Below are 27,057 nucleotides of genomic sequence, written 5' to 3'. Positions count from 1 at the left end.
TTCCCACTGCCATTATATGACTTCTTGAGGCAACTGAAGATTCTTGGTCTTGGAATGTGATAGCTTTCCTTTCCCCAAACTAACTTTTATCTTCATCAAAAGAAGGAAAGCAAGCATTTCCTTTTGTTCTAATAGATGCCTTCTCACATGCATCAGTTATGAACTGTGATAATAATCCTAGTTTCATGAATGCATGTGCTTGTATCAGTAAGTTAAAAGTTCATATTGCAACAAAGATATGCAGGTCACCAATAGTGTTAACTTTTAGCTTGTATTAGTTTATCAAGAATTTCAAGAGTTTCTGCATAACAAACATTCAAACAAGCCATCCAAATATGTAATCCAAAGGAAAATGCTTCATAAAACTGATGCAGTTTGGATACAGGGTTTGTGTACGAAAACAAATGAAATAATAGTAATATATAAAAGACAAGTATCTCCCATTTCAAATACAAGCCTGATATAAAATTTACGGAACTACGAAGTACCACCAAGTTGACTCCTTTTAATCAGCACGAGATTGGCCTGCCCGAGATGAGAGGATGATACCCACAATGAGGCCATACAGAGCAAGAGCTTCAGCGAAAATCAAGATAAGAATCATACCAACAAACAGCTTCGGCTGCTGGGCATTAGCCCTGACAAAAAAGGAATTACCTTACTCAGCGTCCAAGTATTCAGTTAATAATAACATTACATAGATCTATGAAACAAACTATAATTTAGCTGAGAAAAGCAAGCACCCACACAAATGCACTTGAATATAATGAGATATTTTTGGATGGGAAATGCTTGAGTGTTCTCTTACATACATATAAACTTAGCTTTCAAAGGAAGCTTTTACAGAAAACCCAGAACAGAGCTGGAGCATATAAATCATATGCACCAAGCTTGGATCACAAAAATTGAATCCTAGGTCCCCTCAATGACTTAGTCAAAATATCTGCAGATTGATCATTAGAGCTAATTTTTTCAGCACTAATTTCCTTAGCCAACAACTTCTCTCGAACAAAGTGGCCGTCAATTTCTGTGTTTGGTTCTTTCGTGGAATACTGGATTAGAAGCAATATGAAGTGCTGCCTGATTATCACAATATAATTGCATGTGCTGAACTTCACAAAATTTAAGTTCCTGGAGGAGTTGTTTGACCCACATCAGTTCACAAGTGGCTGAAGCCATGGCCCTATATTCAGCTTCTACACTAGACCGAGCAATAACATTTTGATTCTTGCTCTTCCAAGAAATCAGATTTCCTCCTATGAATACACAATATCCAATAGTAGAGCATCTGTCTATAGGAGAGCCTGCCTGGTCAGCATCACAATACCCAATAACATGGGTGTTTCCCTTGTTTTCATAGAACAATCCCTGTCTTGGAGTCCTTTTAATGTACCAAAGAATGTGAATTACAGCATTTCATTGATCAATGTGAGGAGCCTGCATAAATTGACTAACTACCCCAACTGCAAAAGAGATGTCAAGTCTAGTGATTATTAGATAAATGAGTTTCCCAACTAGTCTCCTATACCGCTCAAGATCATTGAAGGGTTCACCCCATTCTGCCATCAACTTTTGATTTGGGTCCATGGGACTGTCAACAGGTCTACACTCAATCATGCATGTTTCTTTCAAGATATCCAAAGCATACCCTCTTTTAGAAATAACAATGCCTTCATTTGATTGAGCCACCTCAATACCAAAAAAGTATTTTAGACACCCAAGGTCTTTGGTCTCAAAGTGGTTGAATAGGTGTTTTGTCAGCGGACAAATTATAGCAGCATCATTCCCTGTAATAACTATGTCATCAATGTAGACAATTAGATAAATACACTTTCCTAGAGAAGTGTGACAATAGAAAACTAAATGATCTACTTCACCGCGCTCCAATCCAAAAGCCTGTAAAATTTTACTAAATTTCCCAAACCAAACTCGTGGAGATTGTTTGAGGCTATAGAGAGATCGAGGCAAATTACAAACTAACCCACATTCCCCCTGAGCAACAAACCCAGGGGGGTTGCTCCATATATATCTCTTCTTCCACGTAAGAAAGCATTTTTAATATCCAATTGATGGAGAGGCCAATGGCGAATGATAGCCATAGCAAGGAATAGACGGACCATGGTGAATTTGGCCACAGGAGAAAAGGTATCACCATAATCAAGACCATATATTTGTGTGTACCCTTTTGCCATCAATCGAGCCCTAAGGTGATCAACTTCACCATTAGGCCCAACCTTAATAGCATACACCCATCTGGAACCAACTATCTTCTTCCCAGGTGGTAAGGAAACTAGTTCCCATGTGCCACTGCTTTCAAGAACCAGCATTTCAACAATCATGGCTTGTCGCCATCCAAGGTGATCAAGTGCTTCATGGATAATTTTAGGAATGATGAGAGGTGATATGGATGAAACAAAGGAAAAATAAGGAGATAACCGATGATAACTCAAACAACTATAAATAGGATGAGAATTTCTAGTAGATCTAATACCTTTCCTAAGATTAATTGGACACCTAGAGTCGTCATCTATTGGAAACGATGTATGAATAGCTAAAGGTGACAGACATGAAGCAGAGGACTCTCCATGTGACATAGGACTAGATAACTCTTTGTGTGTCTCATAGTGGTGAGTAGTATAAGGTGATGAAGTGGTGTGAGGTCATGAAGAAGGGCTGGTTGGAGAGGTGGCTTGACTTGTGTCCATAATAGGGATTTCATGAACTGGAGACAATAGTGGATCAAGTGATGGGACAAGTAAAACTTGTTGGACAAAATTGAAATCTTGCATTGAAGAAGAGAAGAAGGGAGTTTCTTCAAAGAAGGTGACATCTGCAGACATGTAGTACCATCTAGTGTCAGGTGAGTAGCAACAGTACTCCTTTTGTAAATGGGAGTAGCCAAGAAAAGACATATTTAATGGCCCTCGCAGATAATTTGTCCTGACCTAGAGAAACATCATGAACAAAACAAGTACAACCAAAAATACGATGAGACATGAAATAAGGGTTTATTTGGAAAGAGAATTGAGTAATTTTATTCTCAAGAGATGAAGATGACATTCTATTAAATTAAAAACAAGCAGTAAGGATGGCATCACCCCAATGATGACTAGGAACATTTGCACCAAGCAATAAGGTACATGCAGTTTCAACCAAGTGTCTATTTTTTCTTTCCACTATACCATTTTTTTGTGGTGTGAGGACTTGTGAACTGATGTAAAATGTCTTGTGTGGTTAAAAATGAAGAGAGATTAGAGAAGAAATATTCTTTGGGATTATCACTCCTAAGAATCATAATTTCTATTCCAAACTGGGTCTTGATTTCATTAAAGAACGACATGAATATTGGTAAAGGTTCAGATCGATCTTTTATTAAATAAACCCAAGTACATCTAGAGTATTCATCAATAAAGGTAAAAAAATATCTTAAACCAAAAGATGTGACACGGCTAGGACTCCAAATATCAGAGTGAATAGTGGAAAAAGTAGAGTTACATCTTGTTTCAATTCTCTTTGGAAAAAAGAATCTGACATGTTATCCTAATTGATATAACTGGCACTCTAAGACTTGAAGTTTGCTGAGATTAGGAACCATTTTCTTCAACTTTGACAAATGTGGATGACCCAAGCGATCATGTATAAGTTTAGGAGATGGGGATGCAAAACAAGACACAAACGGGCTGGGTACAAGATAGTAGAGACCACTGGATTCATGTCCTACACCAATCAACTAACCCGTACCACATTTCTGTATAACAAAGGAATCAACATCAAATGTTACAGGACAGTTTAATGATTTTGTCTGTTGACTAAGAGAAACTAAGTTGAAAGGACAATTAGGAACAAAAAGAACTGGATTCAAGTTTAAAGAAGAAGAAATGGAGACTTTGTTGACTCCTTTAGAGGAGACTTTGGTACTATTTGCTAGGGTGATCAAATGAGGAAATTTTGGAGCAGACTTAGAGGTGAATGGAGAGTCATTACCAGAAATATGATCAAAAGCACCTGAATCAATTACCCAAGGACCTTGGCTATCCATAGACAAATGCAAGTTGTTGAAGTACTCGGGCCCGAAGATGATTGAGTTTGACTGTTGGACTTCAATCGAAGGTATTCTTAATACTTCTCTTCAGAAAACTTAGGATCAAGTGTTTCTGATTTGGTGACATTTGCTGTTTTATCAGGCCACCAATTATGTAGTAGCATTTGTCTTGGGCGGGGCCCCACTTCTTACAATGTGAGCATCGAAGGTCTGAATTCGTGTTTCTACCACCACATCCTCCACGATTCCCATGACCCCCTCTTCCTCTAGTAGACACCATTGCTGAAGATTCAGAATGCTCAAGTGAGTTTCCAATCTTCCTTGGGGTGCGAAGATGAAGAAGACGTGTCATGAGGCAATCCATTGAAGGAACTTCTTGACTAGTCAGAATTGATCACAATTATGATCAAAATCTGGATTCATGGCACATAAGGCCAGCACCACGTACAGATTGTCATGCTTCCTTTTCATTTCCTCCATTGAGTCAGCATCTAAGAGCATAGTTAGTTCTTCAATTGCAGATTGAATTTAAGCAACAAATGAGGTCATATCATGATCTGTTTGCTTATAAGATGTCAACTTGGCAGCTGCATCATACAATCTCTGAATGTCATTGGCATAGATCTTTTGGGCCTTTTTCCAAAAAGAGTAATAGGTTTAGAAGGACCTCAAGGTTCCTAAGATATTTGGCTCCACAGACTGTCACAACAAGGCACAGAGCTGGAAGTCAAGCCTTTTCCATTGTTCCTGACTATTTGCTTGTACTTCAGTGAACTCTTTCTCCAAGTGGTCATTATGCCCTTAGCCAAGGAACCAAAGTTCCACATATGCAGACCAGGACAAATAACTTTTACAACCATTAAGATTCAAAATTGTGGGACCAACAAAAGAAGTTGTGGAGGCCATCTTATAACAAGGAGGAGCTGTGCAAACCAAGACGTCGAACTCACACAAACAGAACCTTCATGAAAGTTTCCAACTTGAGAACCCAACACTACTGAATAGAGATATTGAAGATGCAGGACCAGATCTAGGTCCAGGGAGGTCCGACAAGTCGTTCTGTACTGTTGCAGAAAGTTTCTGACCAATAGAGAGGGCAGCGCATGCACTTCATGTGCCAAACCGAGGGCTCTGGACAAGCAGCGCATAGAGGCCCTTTTGGATGAAATGCTTGAGTGTTTTCATAACACTCAGCTTCTCTTTTATATAAATATATATATATATATATATATACACACATATACATATACACACACACACACACAAGGAAGCTTTTACAAAAAACTCAGAACAAAGGAGATACATAAAGTCAAAAAGAAGAACAGTAGCCTAGTACAATAGGGATATAACAACCTATTTTCTAACACACCAAAACACGACTTGAAGGAGGAAAATCAAGATAGCAACTAGCAAGGCATAAAACTACAAAAGCAAGGTGAAAGAGCCAAAAGGGAATAAATTAAGCATCAAATGGATAAATCCCAGGATCCAAATAAGCATTAAGAATCTGAAAATGGTTGCTTAGTTATTTACATCAACCTTCCATTGTCAACATTTATATATGAATGGAGAAAGAGTGGGGCAGCAGCCAAAAATGTTTGCACTCAATATTTCTTTCAAAGAAAAAACAACATGAAATAAAGTTAGAATTCTAACCCACAGCCCTATCATCATTGTACTCACAAAAAAAGTGAAAATTCCAAATGAGATTTAATATAGATAACTATCTCCACAAGTAACACATAGTTATGAATTTTTCCTTCTCATAACAATCACCGGAAAGGCGAAAGTAGGCCTTCATTCACATAACACAAGTGATATAACGGTGGTCAACCCTCCAAATTAGATTGATAATATTTTACCCTTTCCAATACCACCTAAAAAATGATGACTAGAAAGAGATACAAAAGATGTCTTAAAACAAAAAACTAAAAAAAAACTAAAAGCAAGCATCTTACAGATAAATTTCATTAGCTCATTTGTCTTATATGTCCATAAGACAACATACATTAAGGCATATTACACTCCAACAACATATAATGAATTGCAAGCACACAACATTGGCGGCAGGAATTAAACTGAGCAGCAATTTCCACAAGCAGATATTTTGGAGAAGTTAAATATGCCTATTTAGCAAGCATTAGTAATTACTAATTTCCACATCACGAAAAAGAATGCTCAAGTGAAAACATGTAGAAATGATGGTACAAAATCCATAATAAATAACAGAACATGTGTAATGCATCTAACCTTAGTGATGAGGAACACTGCATTCACAAGTAAAATAGCACTGGTTCTTGAAAACGTTTCTTACTCACAATTTAGTCCCTGATTTTAATTAAGTTTACAATTCAACACCTAAATCATGCAAACATGATTCATAGTTTCATACTCCTTTAGCTAACATTTTTAAGGATCAACAGAAAACGAGTTTGAATGGGAAAAGTACTAAACTACATAATAGCACAAATTAAACAAAATTGCAAACGGAATACATTTCAATACCCTGAACCAATATGAAAGTTCACTTACTAGTTACCATAAAGATAGCAATGGCTAACAAAAAGAAATATGTGACTTTTACGAGACAACAATCTAATCAATTTCATTACTATCAAAATATTGAAATTCATTCCCTCCCCCTACACACATTATTTTCGCCATATCACTAATCAATATAAAGATCTCCAACACTTACTACACCTAACATTCAAGAAGTGTCCATAGGCATACATGGCATGATCATGATAATGAAAATGAATAACAATTACCTGACACCAGCATCACCAACAATCCCAATGGCCATTCCAGCAGAGAGGCCAGCGAGGCCACAGGCGAGGCCAGAGGACAAGTGGGCATAGCCATCAAAGAGATAGTAAGACTTAGCCTTTGGGTTTATCCCAGTGCTGATAATAACCGCAATAATCAAACCGTAAATCCCCAACACTCCCGCCATAACCACCGGCACGATCGACTTCATCACCAGCTCCGGCCTCATCACGCCCATCGACGCCACCCCCACCCCACTCTTTGCCGTTCCGTACGCCGCTCCCATACCTACCAATCATAATAAAAATAAAGGCCACGGAATAAATCATATTTTTTTAATCCGTAACAAAGACAGATAACAGAAAGTTTTCAATAACTCACGCTAGAGCTTGGTATTATTATTAGTAGTATTGTTGTTATCGTTAAATTAAATAAAAAATTATAAACAAAAAGAGAGAGATAGAGAGAGTGGCGAACAGGAGAAGACGAGGGCCGCAGCGGCACCGAGGAAGCCGAAGAAAGGAGCGGTTTCGTCGCCACTGAAGCCTGCCATGGTTTTTGATTGATTGATTCCTTTGCTGCGATGATGAAAATATATGAAATGAAAGTTTCTCTGTTTTCTTTGTTGTTGGTGAAAGAAGAAGAACGAATGAATGAATGAATGGAATTGGGATCAGATCAAAGTGAAATGAGGGAATGAATTTTGATATTTGGGGAAAAAGTTATTAGTTATTTGGATTGGTACAGATGGAGACAGATTGAAGTGTGAGAGTGAAGGATCGAGTTATCTGATTTTACCATAATGCCCTTTCCTCTTCCGTGGGTTCTTTTTTTGTTTTTTTTTCCTTACCGTAATGCCTGGGTCTACTGAAAATAATGTAGTTGTTGCCAGGGTGGGCTTGGCCATTTTCTTTTTCTTTTGGCTAAATTATGTATGAACCTCATTATCATCCGGGAGTTACTGTTGGCCTTGTGGTCGACTCAGCGAGACCCAGTATGTTAGAAGTGGAATGTTTCCTACTAGGTCAGTGACCAAGTCAGACTTAAACTATTAGGGGGCCAAGAATGCTGTTGCTTTCAAATTCAAAAGACTTATTTGATTTTCAAAATAAGAGTTTAATGGTTATATACTTTCACCACCTTGTCTAATTATAATTTATTATTAATATGATTTTTAAAGTAATTATCATAAAAATCAATAAATTTATCTAGATGATATATAATCTTTTCTCTCTTTCAATAAATAATTACCAATACCAGAAGTTAAAATAATTAAATTTAATGAATAATAGACACACATAAGAATAAGCACATTAATAGACCTAACATACATAGAAAATGCTAAGAATACACTCTTATACACATTCCCTTTTATTAGTTGAAATCTATTGAAAATCATAAAATTGTGTGGGTCATATATCATATTTAATGATTCTCTATTCTGATTTTATGGTTTTTAATGAATCTTAATTAATAGAAAAATGTATTTATAGGAGTGTGTTAAAGAGTGTGAGTTTAACACTCCTCAACATACATAATTATCCATACTATAATAAAAACGAGTTAATCTCTCAACACTGTCCCGCCTATTTTTTTTCTTTTATTATTTCTTGGTCTTTTTTCTAAAACTTTTATGTTCTTCAATATGCTTCCTCACTTAAAACCTTATAGAGAAAAAAATTGTTTTTCTAGCCATGAAAGATAACTTTTTTTAACCACCATAATTAGAGTCTTTCACTCTTCCGTGAGACTCCGATTTATTCTCATAAGTTCTGTTTTTTGGGTTAGTTATGAGATTAATCTTTGATATGAAACTCAAGCAACTTAAAGTTGCTCGTCCCTTCCCTAGAAATTTTTTTTGGGATGGAACTAAGATCCTTTCAAACCGTGTATTGTCAATTGTGCTACATCCATTAAGTAAAAATAATTTTCTATATCAATTTAATTTACGTGGACGATAACTAAATGTCCATAGCAATTATGATTTGGTATAAAAGTTTGAAATTTCTCATGTTATAGTTATAGAATTTTTTTACAGCTCTAAATGTTGTTTATTTAAGATTTTTTTCACAATTTAATCTAAGTTGCTATCATTTTTTAGTTAATATTTTTAAAATTATATAAATATCATGTTTTTTGCTTGTGTTCTATTAGCGCCCGGTTGGGATGGTTGCAAATTTTGATTTGCAAATATAATTTTTAAAACAAAACATGTTTCCTAAGAAATGAAGCTAAATTGTGTTTAACTCATTTTTGAAATCAAGAGAAAAAAGTTTTTGAATTTAATTTTTAATTTAAAAAAAAAAGCATATATACAGCCTACAATTGACAATGATAATTTTTGCAACCGCCATCACCACCAATTTCACATTCACAGTCACATTTACATTGCCAACGCTAAATACCTATGCCACCATTGTCATCATCAACTTTTTTTTATACTAAAATGGGTTAAAAATTAAAACTAATTACTATAATGGGTTAGTCAACAAAATATTTATCAAAATGAATAATTTTTGCCTCGTAGGAATATGAGGTGTTATCTTGAGTGATACCTTGTGCTTTTTATTTGTTTTATAGGCAACATCCTGTATTTAGTGTTGGCTAAGTCAACACTAAATATTTGTTTAATGACTTAATCTCATGACATATTTTCACTCAATTTAGTGTTGGCTAAGCCAACCCAAAATATTTGTTTTAAATTAGAAAACAGGCAAACAAAAAACAACTTATTTAATTAAAAAACACTTTTAAAAATAAATAAACTCACATATATTTTATTTTCATTCCTATGAACTTTGTTAATATTTATTTCAATTTTTAGTTAAGATTATAAAATATAAGTAAAAAATAAAGATTATATTATAATTATAAAATTTATAATGAAATACAATTAGATAGTGAAAGGCAAAACAATAATTGAAATATTGTTACAAATGTAATTTTAATTTTTTTTCATTTTAAAAATATATTTGCTTAATTTATTTTACCATAAGAGTCTAACTCATTTGATTGAGTAGGATATGAGTTGGTGTAAATCTCCTGGTTAGATTCTTATGGATAATAATAATAATAATAATAATAATAATAGCATTTTAGATAAAACAATATTTTGACTAACTGAATCTTCTATTATAGCACAAATATATAATATAAACATAATAATTTTTATCTATCATGATATGTAGTATATTATAAGGATACTAAAATACATACTCTTATGACTTCATTCTTTGTTACCAAATGAAATAGAATTATATACTCCCATTAATTCATTCTTTGTTAATAACAATATGTATCCATTTTTTCATAATTAATTATACATTTATACTTATTATAAGTAGCTTTATCAATATAATACAAACATGATTGTTGAGGTGAAAATAAATTATTGTAAAGACAAGAGTTTAATTTTACAGGCATATTGCATCAGCTTTCCAACACTAAATACCTGATAGGATGGAGCTTATCAAGGTTGTGTCTTCAGCTACATGACAAACAAAAAACATAAAATGTCACTCATGGTGACGCTTCCTACATTCCTACATCCCAAAAATACTCATTTTAGTAAATCAACCCATTATGATCATTAGTTTTAGTTTTTAACCCATTTTGGTAAAAAAAAAAACCATCATCATCCCTACCATCGTTATTGTTGTGGCCAGCAACATCAACACCACCACTGTTTTTATTATGATTACCACCACACAAAAAAATCTTAAACTAATTTTAATATACTTTCAAAATAATTTTATTTTGAAACTTAAAATTTGAGAAAAAAACTAAAACTAAATTTAGAAAACTAAAAATTGATTATTGTTTTTAAAAAAATTTAAAACTCAACTAAAAATCGCTCAAAATAGGACATTAAGAATTTTAAGCATTTTATTTTTTGTGAAATTAATATTCAGATTTCATTTTCTTATAATTACAACTAGATAAATTCTAAATTTTATATCAAAACAATTTAAAGATATAAGATTGATTGGATGATTAAGGGAGAAACAAATGAAGAAAGGTTGTATGTTTGACCCTCTGTGTTAACAAAACTAACCTTATAACAATCAACATTTATTGATAAAGAATCAAACCAACTTTTATAGAACATAATTCATATAATTATACAACTACTTCATTCTCATTTTATAAATTTAATTTTACTAAAAATTTCACTCCATTTTTTACAACACTTTTCCATTGCACGGGCATAATGATTTCCCGTAGTTCAAAGAAACACTAAATCTCTTTCAAATTAAGGGTTAAAGAAAAATTACAACAATGAAACTCAATGAATAAAACACTTGTTTGAGAGGGTTTTTTAATTAAAAATGATTAAGAAAATTTGTAACATTCGATAACAAGACCCATAAAAAAATAAAAGAAAAAACTAAACTTGTTGTACAAAAACTAATTAGATATGAGAATTTAAGGCATTTCAATTAGTTTTTAATATTTTCTTAGTAGTTGAAAAATTTGTTTAACTATTGGTAAATAAGTTTTTTTTAACCGTTTCTAGTATTTTTTTTGAAACATTGCTTGAAGTAGTATTTTTAAAATGTTAGTTCTTAATTTTTTATTTTTTTTATTTTCATCCTTAATATATTTATCCAATTACCTAGTTATCATTTTTAAATAAATTATTATTATTATTTTTCTATCATTTTATACAACTACTATAACAATTAGTTTCATTGAACAATTATAATTTTAACTATTAGCTGATTTTTCAACTTTAGCTACTAACTTTAAGCTAATTTTTTTAGTTTTTAACTAGTTTTTCCGTTAATTTTGTCCAACCTAACTCGTCATAAGAGTCACATTAATAATTTAACATGATAAAAAGGACATAAAACATCTCTTTCCTGGTGTACTCCAGAAAACTCACCCATTTTTTGCTATACAAAAAAGCAACACTTGCGCAACTGACAATTTTGCATTTTTTACAACAATAATAATAACACCTATTTAATTTTAATATAATAAAATAATATTGACAATATTTTTTTATGAAATATAAAATTATTTTTGAATGAGTTTGAAGGATACAACATAAACAATTCTTCATCTAATCAAATGTATTTTGGATAATAATACACACATATACAATACAAAGGTTGATCCAATTGGTAAAGAATAAATTCATATCCCATAGATTTCCATTATGATTCTAATGAGCTTCCGAGATCTAACTCATCTAAACTTTTAAGTATAAAAAGAAACAATATTTTACTTTCACTAGTACCCATAGAAGTGTCATAATCCATGGTGGGGTTATTTGGTGGTGATCAAAACATGGAAAATTGTAGGGAAATAGGAGCATAGAAAATTGTCCATGTTTGAGTTATTTTGTTGATTTGGTGAAATAGAAGGATTTTGAAATTTTGAATTGGTGGGAGATTGATAATTGTGCATCAAATTTAACCAATGGCTGAGATTGAATTGATTTGGATAAATTGGATAAAAATAAATAAAAGAGGAAGTTGAGAATTAGGGATATGTGTGTAAAAAAATTGGATGAGATTGAGCTTTGAGTAAAAGTGCAACTTTTAGAAGAATGATTATATAAAAAAAATCATGTTACCCATATTTATATACATGATAGTATTAATATTCAATATCTAATTGTAAAAAAAATCTACAAAAGGGTTGTGAGTGAACTTTGAGTAAAAAAGCAACTTTGAGAAGAAGGGTTGTGTAAAATTGTTTTCATGTTACTCATATTTATATACATGATAATATTAATATTCGTATGTGATGGTAAAAGAAAAAAAATGACAACATTTTAGCAATTATATACATGATAATTTTCTTGTTGCGCAATATTTTAATGGTTACAATTCAAAGCAACTAGTGAAGGGTGTAATATTATAGTTTCAATTTGTTTTAATGCAAAAAAGTAACATTCACTACTAGAAAAACGCTATTCTACGTTAGTTATTTCCGACATTCAAAGTCGGTTATTAACCGTCATTGTAGGCAACATCGTAGAAAGTGTTTACTTTCTACGACGGTTCTATAGAAGACAATCTTAGAAAAATGTATCATTCTAAGACGATTCTTAGTTAAAAATTGTCTTAGAAGAGTAAATTTTCTAAGATGGTTTTTTAAAGAACCATCTTAGAATGTATTTTTAAAATAAAAAAATTAAAATATATTGAGGATTCTACTTAGAATGTAGACATTCTAAGATGGTTTTTCAGAGAACCGTCTTAGAATGTATTTTTTTTAAAAAAAATTAAAATATTTTGAAGATTCTAAGACAATTTTTTGAGAAAACCGTCTTACAATGTAAACATTCTAAGACGATTTTTTAGATAACTGTCTTAGAATGTATTTTTTTTTAAATAAAACAAAAATATTTTGAGGATTCTAAGACGGTTTTTCCAAAAAACCATCTTAGAATGTACACTTTTTAAGACGGTCTTTCAAAGAACCGTCTTATAATTATTATTTTTTAAAAAAAAGTAGAAATTATAATGTACATTCTAAGAAGCATGTATGCCCAATCCTGCACTGGCGTGAATAAAAGAACTAACAAAAGGTCACAATTCGACTTTTCTATACATAAAAGAACTAACAAAAGGTCACAATTCTGGATTAACTTTGGCATGACGAGTAAAGTGTTAGGTGCTTACTCTATAAATAAAGGAACTAACAAAAGGTCACAATTATTCTGATAAATATTCAACAAATGTGTCACTGTAAAATCAAAATTCCATTGTCATACCTTTCCTTCAACATGCATTCCTATGATGTGCAGTTTTCCCCACATTCCAAAGCCCAACCTTTTTCTTAGTTTCACAGCAAGTATAGCACCTGGACTGTTTCAGAATCTGAAAGCACCTGAAGCACAAGACATTATGCAAGATATATCAGTAAATCATCATAGCACAGTCCTTGGCAATTAGAATATTGCATCTCAAAATTTAAACTTGTAGTGATAAAATAAAAGAGAATCAAAGAACTGAAAATTAACTTACAATAGGAAGAAAAAAAAAGAAACATAAAATACATATTAATACATTAATTTCCTATTGGGAGTATTTTTTTTCTTATTCTCTTAGTTTTAGTCATTTCATCCTCCTTTAATTAAGCCATATAATGTATTAGAGAGGGACAGGGATGTCTTTTCATCCCATCCCATTTTCAAAAAGTGTTATAGGGGCCAATAGCAATTCCCTCTCCATGTCCATATAGTCCAATGCCATATGGGTTGGTTGGATTAGAAGGTGCTTATGAACCATACCAGGAGGAATTAACACAAATGAAGTGTGGAACTATCTATGAATGTAGGTGAGTTGTTTAGGTCTTCAGGAACACATGCAAGGAATGACAAAAAAAAAGGAACATATGTGGCCAAGCAAAGGGAAAAATTAAATCAGGGAAGACCATTTATGTGAGTCAAGTGCGTAGAAAAGGGTCAAAATAATATTTCATTCCTATAATTTTTAAATTGATGAAGTCGAGTGTATAACTTTCAAGAATTAAAAACACATGAAAAATGTCCAAAAACGCTGGATGGACATAATTAATTACAAGTAATTACCAATAGCTATTCTTACTATTTAGCTATATTATTTGTTCATATTTGACAATTATAATAATTAATTATAATTTTTAAATATAATATATAAATGTATTTCTAATTATTTTTATTCTCTTTGTGTTTTTTAAAAAAGTTAAAAAGACAATAATTACTAAAAAATAAAAAGAAAAAAAAACATTTTAGAATTCAGTTTTGGGAATAAAAATATTCTCTCTACATTTTGGGAGTACCAAATAAAAATATTCTCTCTACATTTTGGGAGTACCAAATTCTCAATAAAGGTGCAAAAATAGTTAATTTTTTTTATGATAACAAAATTTCAACATATACATTTTTTTATTTAAAAAATATCACATTATTTTAATTAATAAAAATTAACATTAAATATTATTTAATTTTTTTATTATATGTATTATTAATTAAATAAATTCAAGTGTAGTATCAATTAACATACAAGGTTAAAAGTTTTCCTTGATTTTTGGATTCTTGGACAATATGTAATTCTCATAAGGGTTAAATATTGATGCTGCAATAAAAAGCAAAAAAATATGAAAGATCTATAGAGTTCATGCAAAAGTGTATTACATCCTTGGACATTTGGACTGGACAGTCACTTCTGATTTAGCTTTCTTATATGCAAGACAACTTAAATGTTATGTTCCCTCAAGATATTCTATTAACTTGTTAACAACAAAGAAATGTAATAACATGATTAACATGAGAGAGAAAAAATATTATACCTTGTTTTTTGGCTTTTTTTCCCGTGGCCGGAATAGCAATCTGCAGTGGAAGAGATTTTAGAATCTAAATGGGATGATGATTGCAATTAGATACCATAAAATTTATGATATATAGTATTAGATAAAGGACAAAATCCACCACATTTAAAAAAAAAAAAAAAAGAACCAAAGCCATTCTTTTTAAAATGTAGAGGACTAGAATCAATTTTCACCAAATCTAGAAGGACTTATAATGTTAAACACATTTTAGCCTGAAAAATTAATGAATCACTTTCATAAGTACCACATGTGATATACCAAACCTATCCTTACAAGCAAAATCTTGTATAAAGCAGTCAAGAAAATAAAATACATGGATGGGGCCAACCAACAACAGTTAAAAGTCCAACAACACCACCACCTATCACCCAACCATCAGGACCAGCAAGTGAGACACTCAATCCACCGGTTCGGCTTTTCATGCCACTGTTGTCAGCAACTGTGAATGATCTAGACAAAGATAACATCTTAAACCAACCCTGAAAGTAAATGGTGAACTAAATTATTTAAGAATTTACAAAATCAATTAAGCATGGTTGTATGTATATCAAAAGAATTAGGCCAATAACTGGAGAAAATGCAAAACAGCAGAAAATAACAACAGGTCATAGGTGACATTGAATTCAAATGGACAACCAAGTTAAACAATGCTCAAATATTTTTATAGTACTAAATCACCAAACAAGATCCTTATACAAATCACCAAACACAAAAGATGTGTCAAAATTGCTCAAGAAAATCCAGCCAAAAGCCACACTATTACATAAATTTACAAAAAGGACAACAATCCACAAAGGCTTCTATTCTACATTACCTCTCCAGTATAAATATCCCTTGCTCCCTCTTCACCAGGCTTCTTACACATCTAGAATACCACCCAGAAACCATACTGGTAACAGAGTTCAAATAGTGACAAAACATCCTACAAATAAATAAAGTAAGCAACAAGATCGTTATACAAATCACCAAACACAAAAGATCTGTCAAAATTGCTCAAGAAAATCCAACCAAAAGCCACACTATTACATAAATATGCAAAAAGGACAACAATCCACAAAGGCTTCTATTCTACATTACCTCTCCAGTATAAATATCCCTTGCTCCCTCTTCACCAGGCTTCTTACACACCTAGAACACCACCCAGAAACCATACCAGTAATAGAGTTCAAACAGCAAGAAAATATATATGGTTAGAGACGACATGGATCTTATTTCATAAGACTTGAAACTTGTTTCGCAAATCAATATGTTTGTAAGATGATATTGAAACATATATAACAAACAGAAGAAATATGTACGTTCTCATCAATATGTTAAGGAATTTGATCCATACCTTCATTATCATTTGAACCACTTTTTTTTGTCAGCATCATTTGAACCATTGGGGTGTAGAGCAACACATTTTACCACCTCTACATAAATGATACTAGTTCTTTTAATTTAATCTAAAAATGCTAGTCTTTTTTTTCCTACCATATTGGGAGAAACACATTTTAAGATAGGACTCACACAAAATAAACACTCTTTCCTCTCTAATTAGAAAACCAAACAAGGGAAAAGTGCTTTTTCTCTACTTTTCTTTTAAAGTTCCTTCTAATTCTATTCATACCAAACAAAGTGTTAAAAGAAAGCACTTTTTTACACTACTTAATTTTTATGTACTACCTACCAAGTGCAATTCCACCCGTTGGTGCTGGAAAAGAAAAGATTTTCCTGCTCTATTTTAAGCATGAAATAATGGGTGCACGGAGATTGTAAAAACTGAAGACTATGAAAACATTTTTCTCCCTTTTATTTGTTAATTCTTGATATGAATGAACAAAAGTTGCAACCTTTGTTATTTTTTCCCCTTAAGTTGCTACTCCTTTGGTTAAATGAAACAAACTAAATAGAAATGGTGCAACTTGATATAATAAGAGTTAGTAACGTAAAATAGTACCTTCGATGCAAGGGCGCAAATACTCTCCAGTTTCTATATGCTCATCACGTCAAATTATTGTATCAATAACATCATTTGTTCTCTCAAAAAGTGTTGTAAGGTCCATGTATTCAGCCTACCCAAAAAAACAAATTTATTATTTATTAAACACTAAAAAAGTTTTTTTTTAATGCACGTGTGATATTTCTCTTTCAACCTCCTCAAGAAATAAAATAACCTCAAGTCATTTTTATTTTCCCTTTTTGTTTTGCAAACCATAAAATAAAATAGTTGAGTACACTAGCAAGCAAGAAACAAAGAAGGAAGGTTACCTTGAAATTGGCTTTAGAGTAAATAATTCCCTCTGCCCTGAGCACAACAATGGGTAGCTTCTCTTGGTACTCTTTGTTCTTCTTAGTAGAAGACCCATGCATGTCATTGACAACCCAATTATTATTCAACAATAAAAAAAAAAAAGATTAAAGTGAGAAACAAAAGGAAGAAGCTTTTAGGAAGCACTGTAAATACCTTAAATTCCTTGTTATGTATCTCCATAATAGCCTTTTGCGCTACCTGTTTTGTTTTAAAAGCCACAAAGGCATAACCCTTGTGTTCTCCAGTGTCCCTGTCTTTCATTAATCAAACCTAAAAATTAAAATGAATATTTTTTTAAACAACGATCCCAATTTTCCCCACTTGCAGAAAGGGACAGGTTTATAACATGATTAGAGCAATTCATCAAGGCTTTGACCTCAAGAATATCACCCATAAGTATTACCCTGACCCGGGACCAAAGAAAAAAGAAAATCTCAACAAAGAGCTTAAAAAATCTAGCACTATCAAGTAATCACCCAAAACTTATTTCACAATCAGCATTGCGAATGATCAATTCCAGTATTCACAAACAAAAAGAAATCAAACGAGAAAGAGAGTTAGGGAAGTCGGAGAAAAGCAACATAAGATCTGATGTAAGCTCCGTTGGAGCATGTAGGCCTAGGATCTTCTTCATCAATAGATTCCTTTGCTTCCTGGAAGATGAATGGCAGTGGAATGGAGAAAGGAAGAGAGAGAGGAGATGCCACTTCAAGGAGAAGATGAGTCTAGAAGAAGCTCACCACCATAGGAGGCCATGGATAAGAGCTTGGAGGAAGAAGGAGATGAATGAAGGGAGAGGGAGAGAAGAACACGAAATTTTGTGCTCTAAATAAGCTCTGAAATCTGAAGTTTAATATTCAAATTATCAAAGTTGAAAAAAATGCACACACATGACATCTATTTATAACCTAAGTGTCACACAAAATTGGAGGGAAATTGAATTTCAATTCAAATTTCACTTGAATTTGAAATTGAATTTGTGGAGCCAAACTTTGGAGCCAAAATTTCACTTATTATGATTAGTAAATTTTAGTTATGGTTCAGCCCACTAATCCAAGATCAATTCCAAGATTCTCCACTAAGTGTGCTTAGGTGTCATGAGGCATGTAAAGCATGAAGGATATGCACAAAGTGTGACTATATGATGTGGCAATGGGGTGTAGTAAGCAAATGCTCACCTCCCCCTCTAAAATTTAATTGGATTGGGCTTCTACCAATTCAATTAAATTTATTTCCAACCACACACATCAAATATTCACTTAGTGCATGTGAAATTACAAAACTACCCCTAATACAAAAAAGTCCTTACTACAAAGACTACTCAAAATGCCCCGAAATACAAGGCTAAAACCCCATACTACTAGAATGGCCAAAATACAAGACCTAAATGAAGGAAAAACCTATTCTAATATTTAAAAAGATAAGCGGGCTCATACTTAGTCCATGGGCTCAAAATCTACCCTAAGGCTCATGAGAACCCTAGGGCTTTCCCTTGGATCTCTGACACAATCTACATTGTCCTTCCCATGGAAGTATGGGAGGTTAATGTTAGCCTCTTGAGGCTTTCTTTTCTTTTCTCTTCTATGGGAGTGAGGTCTAAGATATGACCTATGCCTTCCTTCGTAAGTCACGAAGTTCTTCACTTAGGCTCTTGCAAGAGTTATGACTACTATAGGAGGCATGTTTTTCTCTTTTCATTTCTTTCATTATTTTTCTTCTTTCTTCCTCTCTTATTTTCTTTCATTCATCTTGACTTATTTCTTCCACTCTTTTTTTTTCCTTTTTCTTTTCTCTCTTGTTTTTCTCTCCATAACTTGAGGGAACTCAACTCATCTAAGATTCTAGATAAAGGGTCTTTATGACTAGTACCCTCGCCATTAACACTAGATGAATGATGACTCATGTTGGTTCCTAAGTTGTGGTTCTTTTTTGTTGGAGGTTTGAAAACAAAAGGTAAAAGAAACTATGGTTGAAACTAGCCAAGATAAACACTAAAAAAGGTGTGAAAGATAAGGTAAAAAACTAATTGGTAAAAGGAAAGCTATCTAGGCGGTTTGACAATGGAAGGTAAAGGAAATAAGCTATGAAAGTAAGTAAGAAATGTAAACTAGGTGAATCCTAAGAGTGTTTAGATGACCACATTCAAGGTTCCCAACAAAACACTCACTATCCTAAGGAAAAATTGCCTAAAATTATTACACACAAATGGAAGTTTGGTAACCTATTGGAGGCTCCCAACACACTTCCAATGAAAGGCCTTTTTGTTACAAAACTTGAAAGCAATGAAGGTAAGTGATCGAGGCCATACCCGAATCAAATAAACATGAAAATGCAGTAATTAGGAAGTGATCCTAGGTCGTTTCCCAACGAGCAGTGACACACCAATTGTTCATAATATACTTGCAGTAACAGTAACGATTGGGGGGGGGGTTTGTTTGTTTTGTGATTAAAGAGCAGAACAAGTAAACTGGAATACGAAACTACTAATATTAAAAACGGGTTGTTTCCTTTGATTCAGAAGTCATTCTCTTATCCTGGGTTATGGAGAATTCGTCCCTAACAGTCAACCACTTAATCCAACCCTATTTCAATTTACTAAGCGAAAATCAACTTAGGGTTGTCAATACGTGATTAGGCACCACATACACCAGTTAGCCCTTCGTCCATTAAGCATGAACGCAAGTTAGGCTCAGAGGCAATTAATCGAACACGAAGCGTGCACTGATTAATATTCACGAATTTGGGATAACTGGTGAAGGGAAAACTGCCAGGAAACCACATTACAAGCGAAACCTCAAAGAGAGTTGGGCTTCGTCCTCAAAAGGAAACAACACCAGAAAATCTAGCCTTCCATGGATTCAAACAGAAAACGCAATTGAAACATGAAGCATAAATGTAAATGAACAGAAACGTAAATGAACAGAAACGTAAATGAGACAGAAACGTAAATGAAAGTAGAAGAAGAAGCAAGAATGAACTCGTAATTAGAAGCAGAAAACGGAAAATTGCATTAAGAACGAAAACCGTAACAAGGGAACAGAAAAACGTGAAAACCTAAAACCAAAGCTCTGAATAATGAAAATAGCATAATAGAATAGCCCTGCACGAATCCCAAGGCTGGTATTTAAAAAGAGTCACTCAATGTCACTGGGCCCTATTACAATACTCTGGCCCAAAACGAAATAAACACTGAACAACATAAAATAAAATTGCGAAATTTCCTAATTAGAAATTAACTAAGATAAGCGCTGCTTTATTTGCCCTCTTCAAGTCCATAACCAAAATCCGGATTAAGCTCAATGTTTCATTAATTCCTGAAATTAGATTAAAAACATCAAATTAGCTAAATGAGCCCAAATAATAAAACTGCCTGATTAATTGACAATTAAGACCAATCAGTAATTAAAATGGTGCAAAAAGGGTTTAGAAAATAGAAGAAAATGATGGCACATCAGTAAGTAAATTACAAATTATAAAATTACAAAACGGTCCTTAATTTTGGTGGTTGTTCTCTCTTTGGTGATTCACTCAATTTGGAGTGCTTATTAGTCCAATAGCTTTTAAGGTGGTTGGCCCCTTGCTTCTTGACTCAAATTCTTCAAGGGATGGCACCAATCCTCCTTCCAATTCCCTATATGGCAACCCACAAACAAGGAAACAAAGAGACAAGCAATAACCAAAGACAAAAAAAAAATGAAATGAAAGCTAAACCAATGGAGTTTTAACAAGACAAATTTTCAAGGATTATTCAACAATTAAAGCAATGAAAAGGACATAGAAGCAAGCTAAGACTCAAAGAGAAACTTAGAATGGCTTTATAGTAGAGTAAAAAAAACTGAAAAAAAAGACTCAAAAAACCTCTAGCTTTGGCACTTGTCTTCACACTAATTTTCAATTGAAATTTCCAATTATAGAATAAATTTTGAGCTAAAACAACAAGCACACTTCCCTTTTACCTTTTTTTTCTGGATATTGATTTTCCTGCCAAATTGTGTGATTTTTTGTATTTTTTCCTTTTATCCAAATCACTTGTTTCTTTTTTTCTAACTTTTTTCCAAATGTCTAGAAAATTCAGTAAAAATTTCAGCTCAAAATTCGAAGTAACCAATTCTCAGTAATTTTTACAAGTTTGTATGTCCAAGCTGCCAGCACCAACGATTTTTTTTTTTAAGCATGGTATATTGATTGCCTTGGGCTTACTTTCAACCTTCCTATGTATGTTGAACTCACTAGGATAGTTTACCACAGTTTTAGGAGTTCAATATTCACTTAGGATCAACATTTCAGCCAGCAATTCAATCACCAAAACTCAAATTCACAATAGACACAATCATAAGGAAACCTAAAAGTTCAAGAAAAGGTTCACAATCAAAGACTCTCTAAGAATTTTGCATGAACATGTTAAAGATTAATTAACATGAAAGATTGGACTCAAATCAAATAATAGACTAAAAGAATTTCATACACTCATGAACAAATGAGTTAGACAAAGAAACAAGAAAATAAAATTCAGCACAACATAAGAAATCTTATGTGACAAGTTTCATGGCTAGACATGACTTCTATGACAAAACTACAATAGGTGAACAAGTCACTCTAGATTTTTGAGGTTTTCTTCTACTTTATTGTTTTTGTAAGAATTTTATGGTTTAGGTTTTAGCCACAAAAAATAACAAGACCAAACTCAAAGGAACCTAAACTCAACACAATTCATGGTTCAAGAACAAGAACAAGAAATTTGAACCATAGAAAATCAAATCTAGCTTCTATAGCAAGTTTAATCGGTGGAAACTCTAAATAATCATGTTAACAACATTTAGCACAAGACATGTGTGGAGATACATGGAGAAAAATGAAGAAACAACAATGGAAGAAAATGTAAAGCAAAAAATTAATGGAGGTTTAAGGAGCACCTACTTGAAGCTCTTGTGCTCTGATTACCACTTGATGGAAGCTTGCTTGTGGGGCTTCTGTGGAGGCTGGATCTTTGAGCTTCAATGAGGTCCCTCAATGGTGATTTTCCACCATGGAGATGCAGCGGAATACAAAGGAGAAGAGGTGAGAGGAGGCGCCATCCACTAGGGAATAAGCCATGGAAGAAGGAGCTTCACCACCAAGATGAGCCTTGGATAAGATGCTTGGAGAGACTGCTTCAATGGAGGAAAAGAAAGAGGGAGAGAAAGAGAGAGGGGGGAGCACGAAATTGAAGGAAGAAAAAGGGAGAGAAGTTGAACTTTGAGTTGTGTCTCACAAGACTCTCATTCATCAAAGTTACAACAAGTGTTACACATGCTTCTATTTATAGACTAGGTAGCTTCCTTGAGAAGCTTTCTTAAGAAAACTTCCTTGATAAGCTTCTTTGAGAAAGCTTCCTTGAGAAGCTTTCTTAAGAAAACTTCCTTGAGAAGCTTTCTTAAGAAAACTTCCTTGATAAGCTTCTTTGAGAAAGCTTCCTTGAGAAGCTTTCTTAAGAAAACTTCCTTGAGAAGCTTCTTTGAGAAAATTTCCTTGAGAAGCTAGAGGTTAGCTACACACACCCATCTAAAAACTAACCTCACCTCCTTGAGAAGCTTCCTTGAGAAGCTAGAGCTTAGCTACACACACCCATATAAAAACTAAGCTCACCTCCTTGACAAAATACATGAAAATACAAAAAAAAAGTCCTGACTATAAAGACTACTCAAAATGCCCCGAAATACAAGGCTAAAACCCTATACTACTAAAATGACCAAAATACAAGGCCCAAACGAAGGAAAAACCTATTCTAATATTTACAAAGATAAGCGGGCTCATACTTAACCCATGGGCTCGAAATCTACCCTAAGGCTCATGAGAACCCTAGGGCCTTCCCTTGGATCTCTTGCACAATCTACTTGGAGTCTTCTATCCAATGCCCTTGCGTGGTAGGATTGCATCAAGATCCAATACAAGGATGTTGAGAATCGAGATATCTAACTAGGTGAACCCTACTGTAGAATTCGGAAATGGAAATGAAACACGAATCTAAAAGTGAAAGAGATTGATCCGAAAATGGAAATGGTAACAACAATAGAGAGAAATGAAAATGCAAAGTGTGAATGAGAGAGAAAGCAGGTCAAATTACGAAAGAAGAAGTGCACCTTCGTCGTCACGGTCACCGTCTTTCTTCACAAGCGGCTGAGGCATCACTAATCACTAGTGAGGATCTCTAAGAAGTGAGATGTGATCTCTATTCAGGTTTGTAAATGAATCCGACCAAAGAAGGAAAATCAAATTTTTGAGGTTGGCGAAGAAGGAGGAGGAGATGGACGATGCAAAAACCCTAGCGCAAAAACGTGAAAGGTTGGCACAGAAAGTGAGAGGGAGAGTGAGAATAGGAAGAGGTGCAAGAGACTAGAGGGAGATATATATTTAAAAACAATTGAAAATCTTCTAAGATAGTTTTGTAAAACTGTCTTAGAATGACTTCCTTCTAAGACGATTTTCGCTAAACCGTCTTAAAATGATTATATTTATTTACAAAAATGCCACCATGTTTCTTTCTAAGACGCTTGTTTATCAACTGACTTAAAATCAGCGTCGTAAAAGCTAGTTTTTCTAGTAGTGATTGAACCCACTATTTTAGATATAAGCATCGTTGCATATATTGGAATCAACCAAAGGGTTGTTTTGGGTTTTCGTTCTTCAAAGGCAATGAATAGAGCTTTTCTAACTAATGAAGGTCATATGGAGAATGTGTTCCATAAAGCACAATCGTTGCTCATTGATCATATGCTCCAAGTATAAATGTGGCAGTCAGCTTATTCCTAAGCTTTACAAAAAGGAGTTAGTCAATACTGGGATGGTATTGATGAGAAGAGTTTAATTTCGGGTGTTAGCCATGGAACATCTATCATGTTCTTGAAAGATGCATGTGTTCCAAATTATACGGCGCTGGAGGACAAAGCAACAATTGATGGTGTTAGATGATATTGACAAGCTTGCTTCTGCCAATGACTTTGTCACACCATTCGAAGTTGATCGATCAGGATGCTTGCCAGGGAAATTGGGGAGGTTATTATGGCCATGGTTCCCCCTGTGATTTTGTGTCCTTATGATATCCCAGCCTAGAAGCATTATAAAGACGAGTTCTTTATAGTAGCATCTACCTACAATTTCCTTGTGGGCAATGTTGACAGGTGTGATCCACTACTCTTCAAGGGAATCTAGAAATGGCGTGGACACGAGAGAATATGGTGCCATGCGTGGAAGGTAGCTAAATTTGGGTTGCTTACTAGCTAATGAATTGCATTTTCAAAGAGGTTTTGCAGGCAACGACTTGTGCCATCATTGTCAACTTCACTCAGAATCTATCATCCATACCTTGCGAGATTGTGATTATGATTATGCTTACAAGTTATAGGAGCAACTGATGGATGATCAAACTATTGTTTACTTTTTTCAGTGGGGATGTGCAGTTTTGGATGAGCAAGAATTGTAGGTACTCAGGTAAAGGAACTTAATTAGTACTTGTAGATTATTTATGGCACCGTCTTGTATATGTTGCTGATTGAGGGGCCATAATGAACTTGTTTTTAATCAAACATCTCTTCCAACCGACGTGTTGGTGAGTAATATTCGGTGAATAGGGGCAAACATAATTCATACTTAGAAGCATTTAGAAGTGATGCATGGTGGTATGAGGCATGATTACAATAACAAGCAAATAGCTTGGGTGCCACCTATGACAGGTAAGTTTAAATTAGGATGGGCAGTCATGGTTAGTGGTATTGCTGCATGCAAGGGGACTGTATGGGATCATTATGGAGAAGTTATTCGTTCTTACTCCTTCAAGTTGGGTAGATGCTCTATTATTCCAAGTGTGCTTTAACTCTCATCCAAGGCAGTTGTGATGTTTCTCATGGTTGATATCAATTGGTCCAACAGATTAAAGATTTTTGTGAGCAAAGGTGACTTTTGTTTTTGGTGTCATGTCTATAAGAAGGCTAATCAAATGGTCAACGCGCTTGTGAAGTTTGGTCTCTCTATGATGTGATCCTTACTAGGAGCGGATCGCATGATATAGGTTACAGAGTTTTGGATGACGCTACTTTCAATAAAGGAAGATAAGTCAGGGTAGACACCACAAGGATTACCTTGATAAGTCAGAGATTGGTTCAGCAAGGAACCCAGAAAGAAGCTCTCACAAAATTTTATCAAATGCCAAAAGTTCCTTCTATTGAAACGAAATCCATACATATAGTGTATCTGAACGAACAGATAGAAATAGACATGGGCCTTCAAAATAGTTTGGCCCAAAATTAAAACGAAAAAAAAATTATAAAAAGAGAACATATTTGGCATGAGCCTTCAAATTAGTATGGGCCTTTAACAACAATTAATAGTCTTGGTAGTTCCTCTGCTTCTGGGCCTTCATCTTTCTCCACTTGGGCCTTGTTAAGTGTGCCTGCTAGCATTTGTTGGAGGGTATCCACTGACTGTTTGGTTCTACTCCTGGTCATAGATCCCTATATTCGGTTAGTTTTTGGATTCTCATCATTCCCTTCTTGGAAAGAATTTGCCCTCAAATGTTCAGAATCATCACCTGGTTCAAGTACCACTTCCTTCCTATTCTTGTTGGCTTGCTTGGCATAGCTTTCATTCTTCTTTGCAATTTGCGCCTTCACTTGGGCATGCAATCTTTTCACATACTCAACTTTAGTATGTGTATCCTTATGTTGAGTCTCTTGGGGATTGCTTTTGTAAGTTGGCCTGTTAGGCAATGAAGCTCTTGGAATGAGGTCAATTTGATGTTTTATGCCTCTTGAAGATAGCAGTCCATGAGGAATCTCCTTGGGAAAGACATATTTAAATTCCTGCAATAAGGGTTCAACACTAGGAGAAACAAAAATAGTTAACTCATTAGAATTATCAGTAGAAATTTTATTGTCTTTGCAATACAATAGATAAAGTGGCTCACGAGCAAGTACACTTTCCTCACTTCACTCGCCTTTGCTAAACAATTAAATTTTCTCTCATGTGTATCACTCTTTCTCTCAGATGTATCACTCTTCTTTTTTCTATTCCTCTTTGGTGCCTCACTTTTTTCTTTCTCTTGTTCTCTCTTTTCTCTTATTGTGATTTGGTCATCACACACTTCTCTAGGGGATAGAAGTTTAAGAATAATCTTCCTATCATGGTATTGGAAAGAAATCTTGTTGGTGAAGCCATCATGCACTGCCTTGGTGTCATACTGTCATGGTCTTCCCAACAGTATATGAGTCGGCTCTATTGGAACCACATCACAGAACATCTTATCATTGTATCTTCTAATGGTGAGACACACCTCAACTTGCTGAGTTACCTTTACCTCTTCATCTTCACTAAGCCACTGAAGTCTGTATGGCCTAGGACGGAGCTGAGTATCCAAATTCAATTTGGAGACTAACTTGGAACTTGCAACATTGGTACAACTTCCTCCATCAATAATTAAAGAGCAAAGCTTACCATTAATTGTACATTTGGTGTGGAAAATATTTTCTCTTTGGATGTCATTCAGTGGTTGCATCTGACTTCCCAAGAGCCTTCTCACCATTAGCATATCACCCTACATAGCTCCCTCCTCAAGCTCTTCTTCCACCTCTTCTTCTTCACCGATTTCAGATTCACT

At 33.9% G+C, this 27,057-nt stretch overlaps 2 protein-coding genes across 2 annotated transcripts; both read right to left on the bottom strand.

Annotated features, from left to right (window-relative positions):
- Positions 1-338: 338 nt before the first annotated feature.
- Positions 339-7,614, bottom strand: LOC100776231 (V-type proton ATPase 16 kDa proteolipid subunit). The gene is made up of 3 exons (XM_003544645.4): positions 7,289-7,614; positions 6,814-7,099; positions 339-638 (listed from the first exon to the last, which is right to left on the bottom strand). Exons 1-3 carry the CDS (start codon positions 7,362-7,364, stop codon positions 506-508), a joined length of 495 nt encoding a protein of 164 aa, XP_003544693.1. The 5' UTR covers positions 7,365-7,614; the 3' UTR covers positions 339-505.
- Positions 7,615-13,609: 5,995 nt separating this feature from the next.
- Positions 13,610-26,982, bottom strand: LOC102659869 (uncharacterized). Its single transcript, XM_041009041.1, has 5 exons — positions 26,752-26,982; positions 16,214-16,264; positions 15,951-16,001; positions 15,469-15,615; positions 13,610-13,654 (listed from the first exon to the last, which is right to left on the bottom strand). Exons 1-5 carry the CDS (start codon positions 26,980-26,982, stop codon positions 13,610-13,612), a joined length of 525 nt encoding a protein of 174 aa, XP_040864975.1.
- Between the last annotated feature and the right edge of the window lie 75 nt (positions 26,983-27,057).

The sequence above is a fragment of the Glycine max genome, chromosome 14 (assembly GCF_000004515.6).
Source record: "Glycine max cultivar Williams 82 chromosome 14, Glycine_max_v4.0, whole genome shotgun sequence".
Lineage (NCBI taxonomy): Eukaryota > Viridiplantae > Streptophyta > Magnoliopsida > Fabales > Fabaceae > Glycine > Glycine max.
The sequence above is the reverse complement of the archived record's forward strand: the minus strand, read 5'-3'. Positions and strand labels throughout refer to the sequence as shown.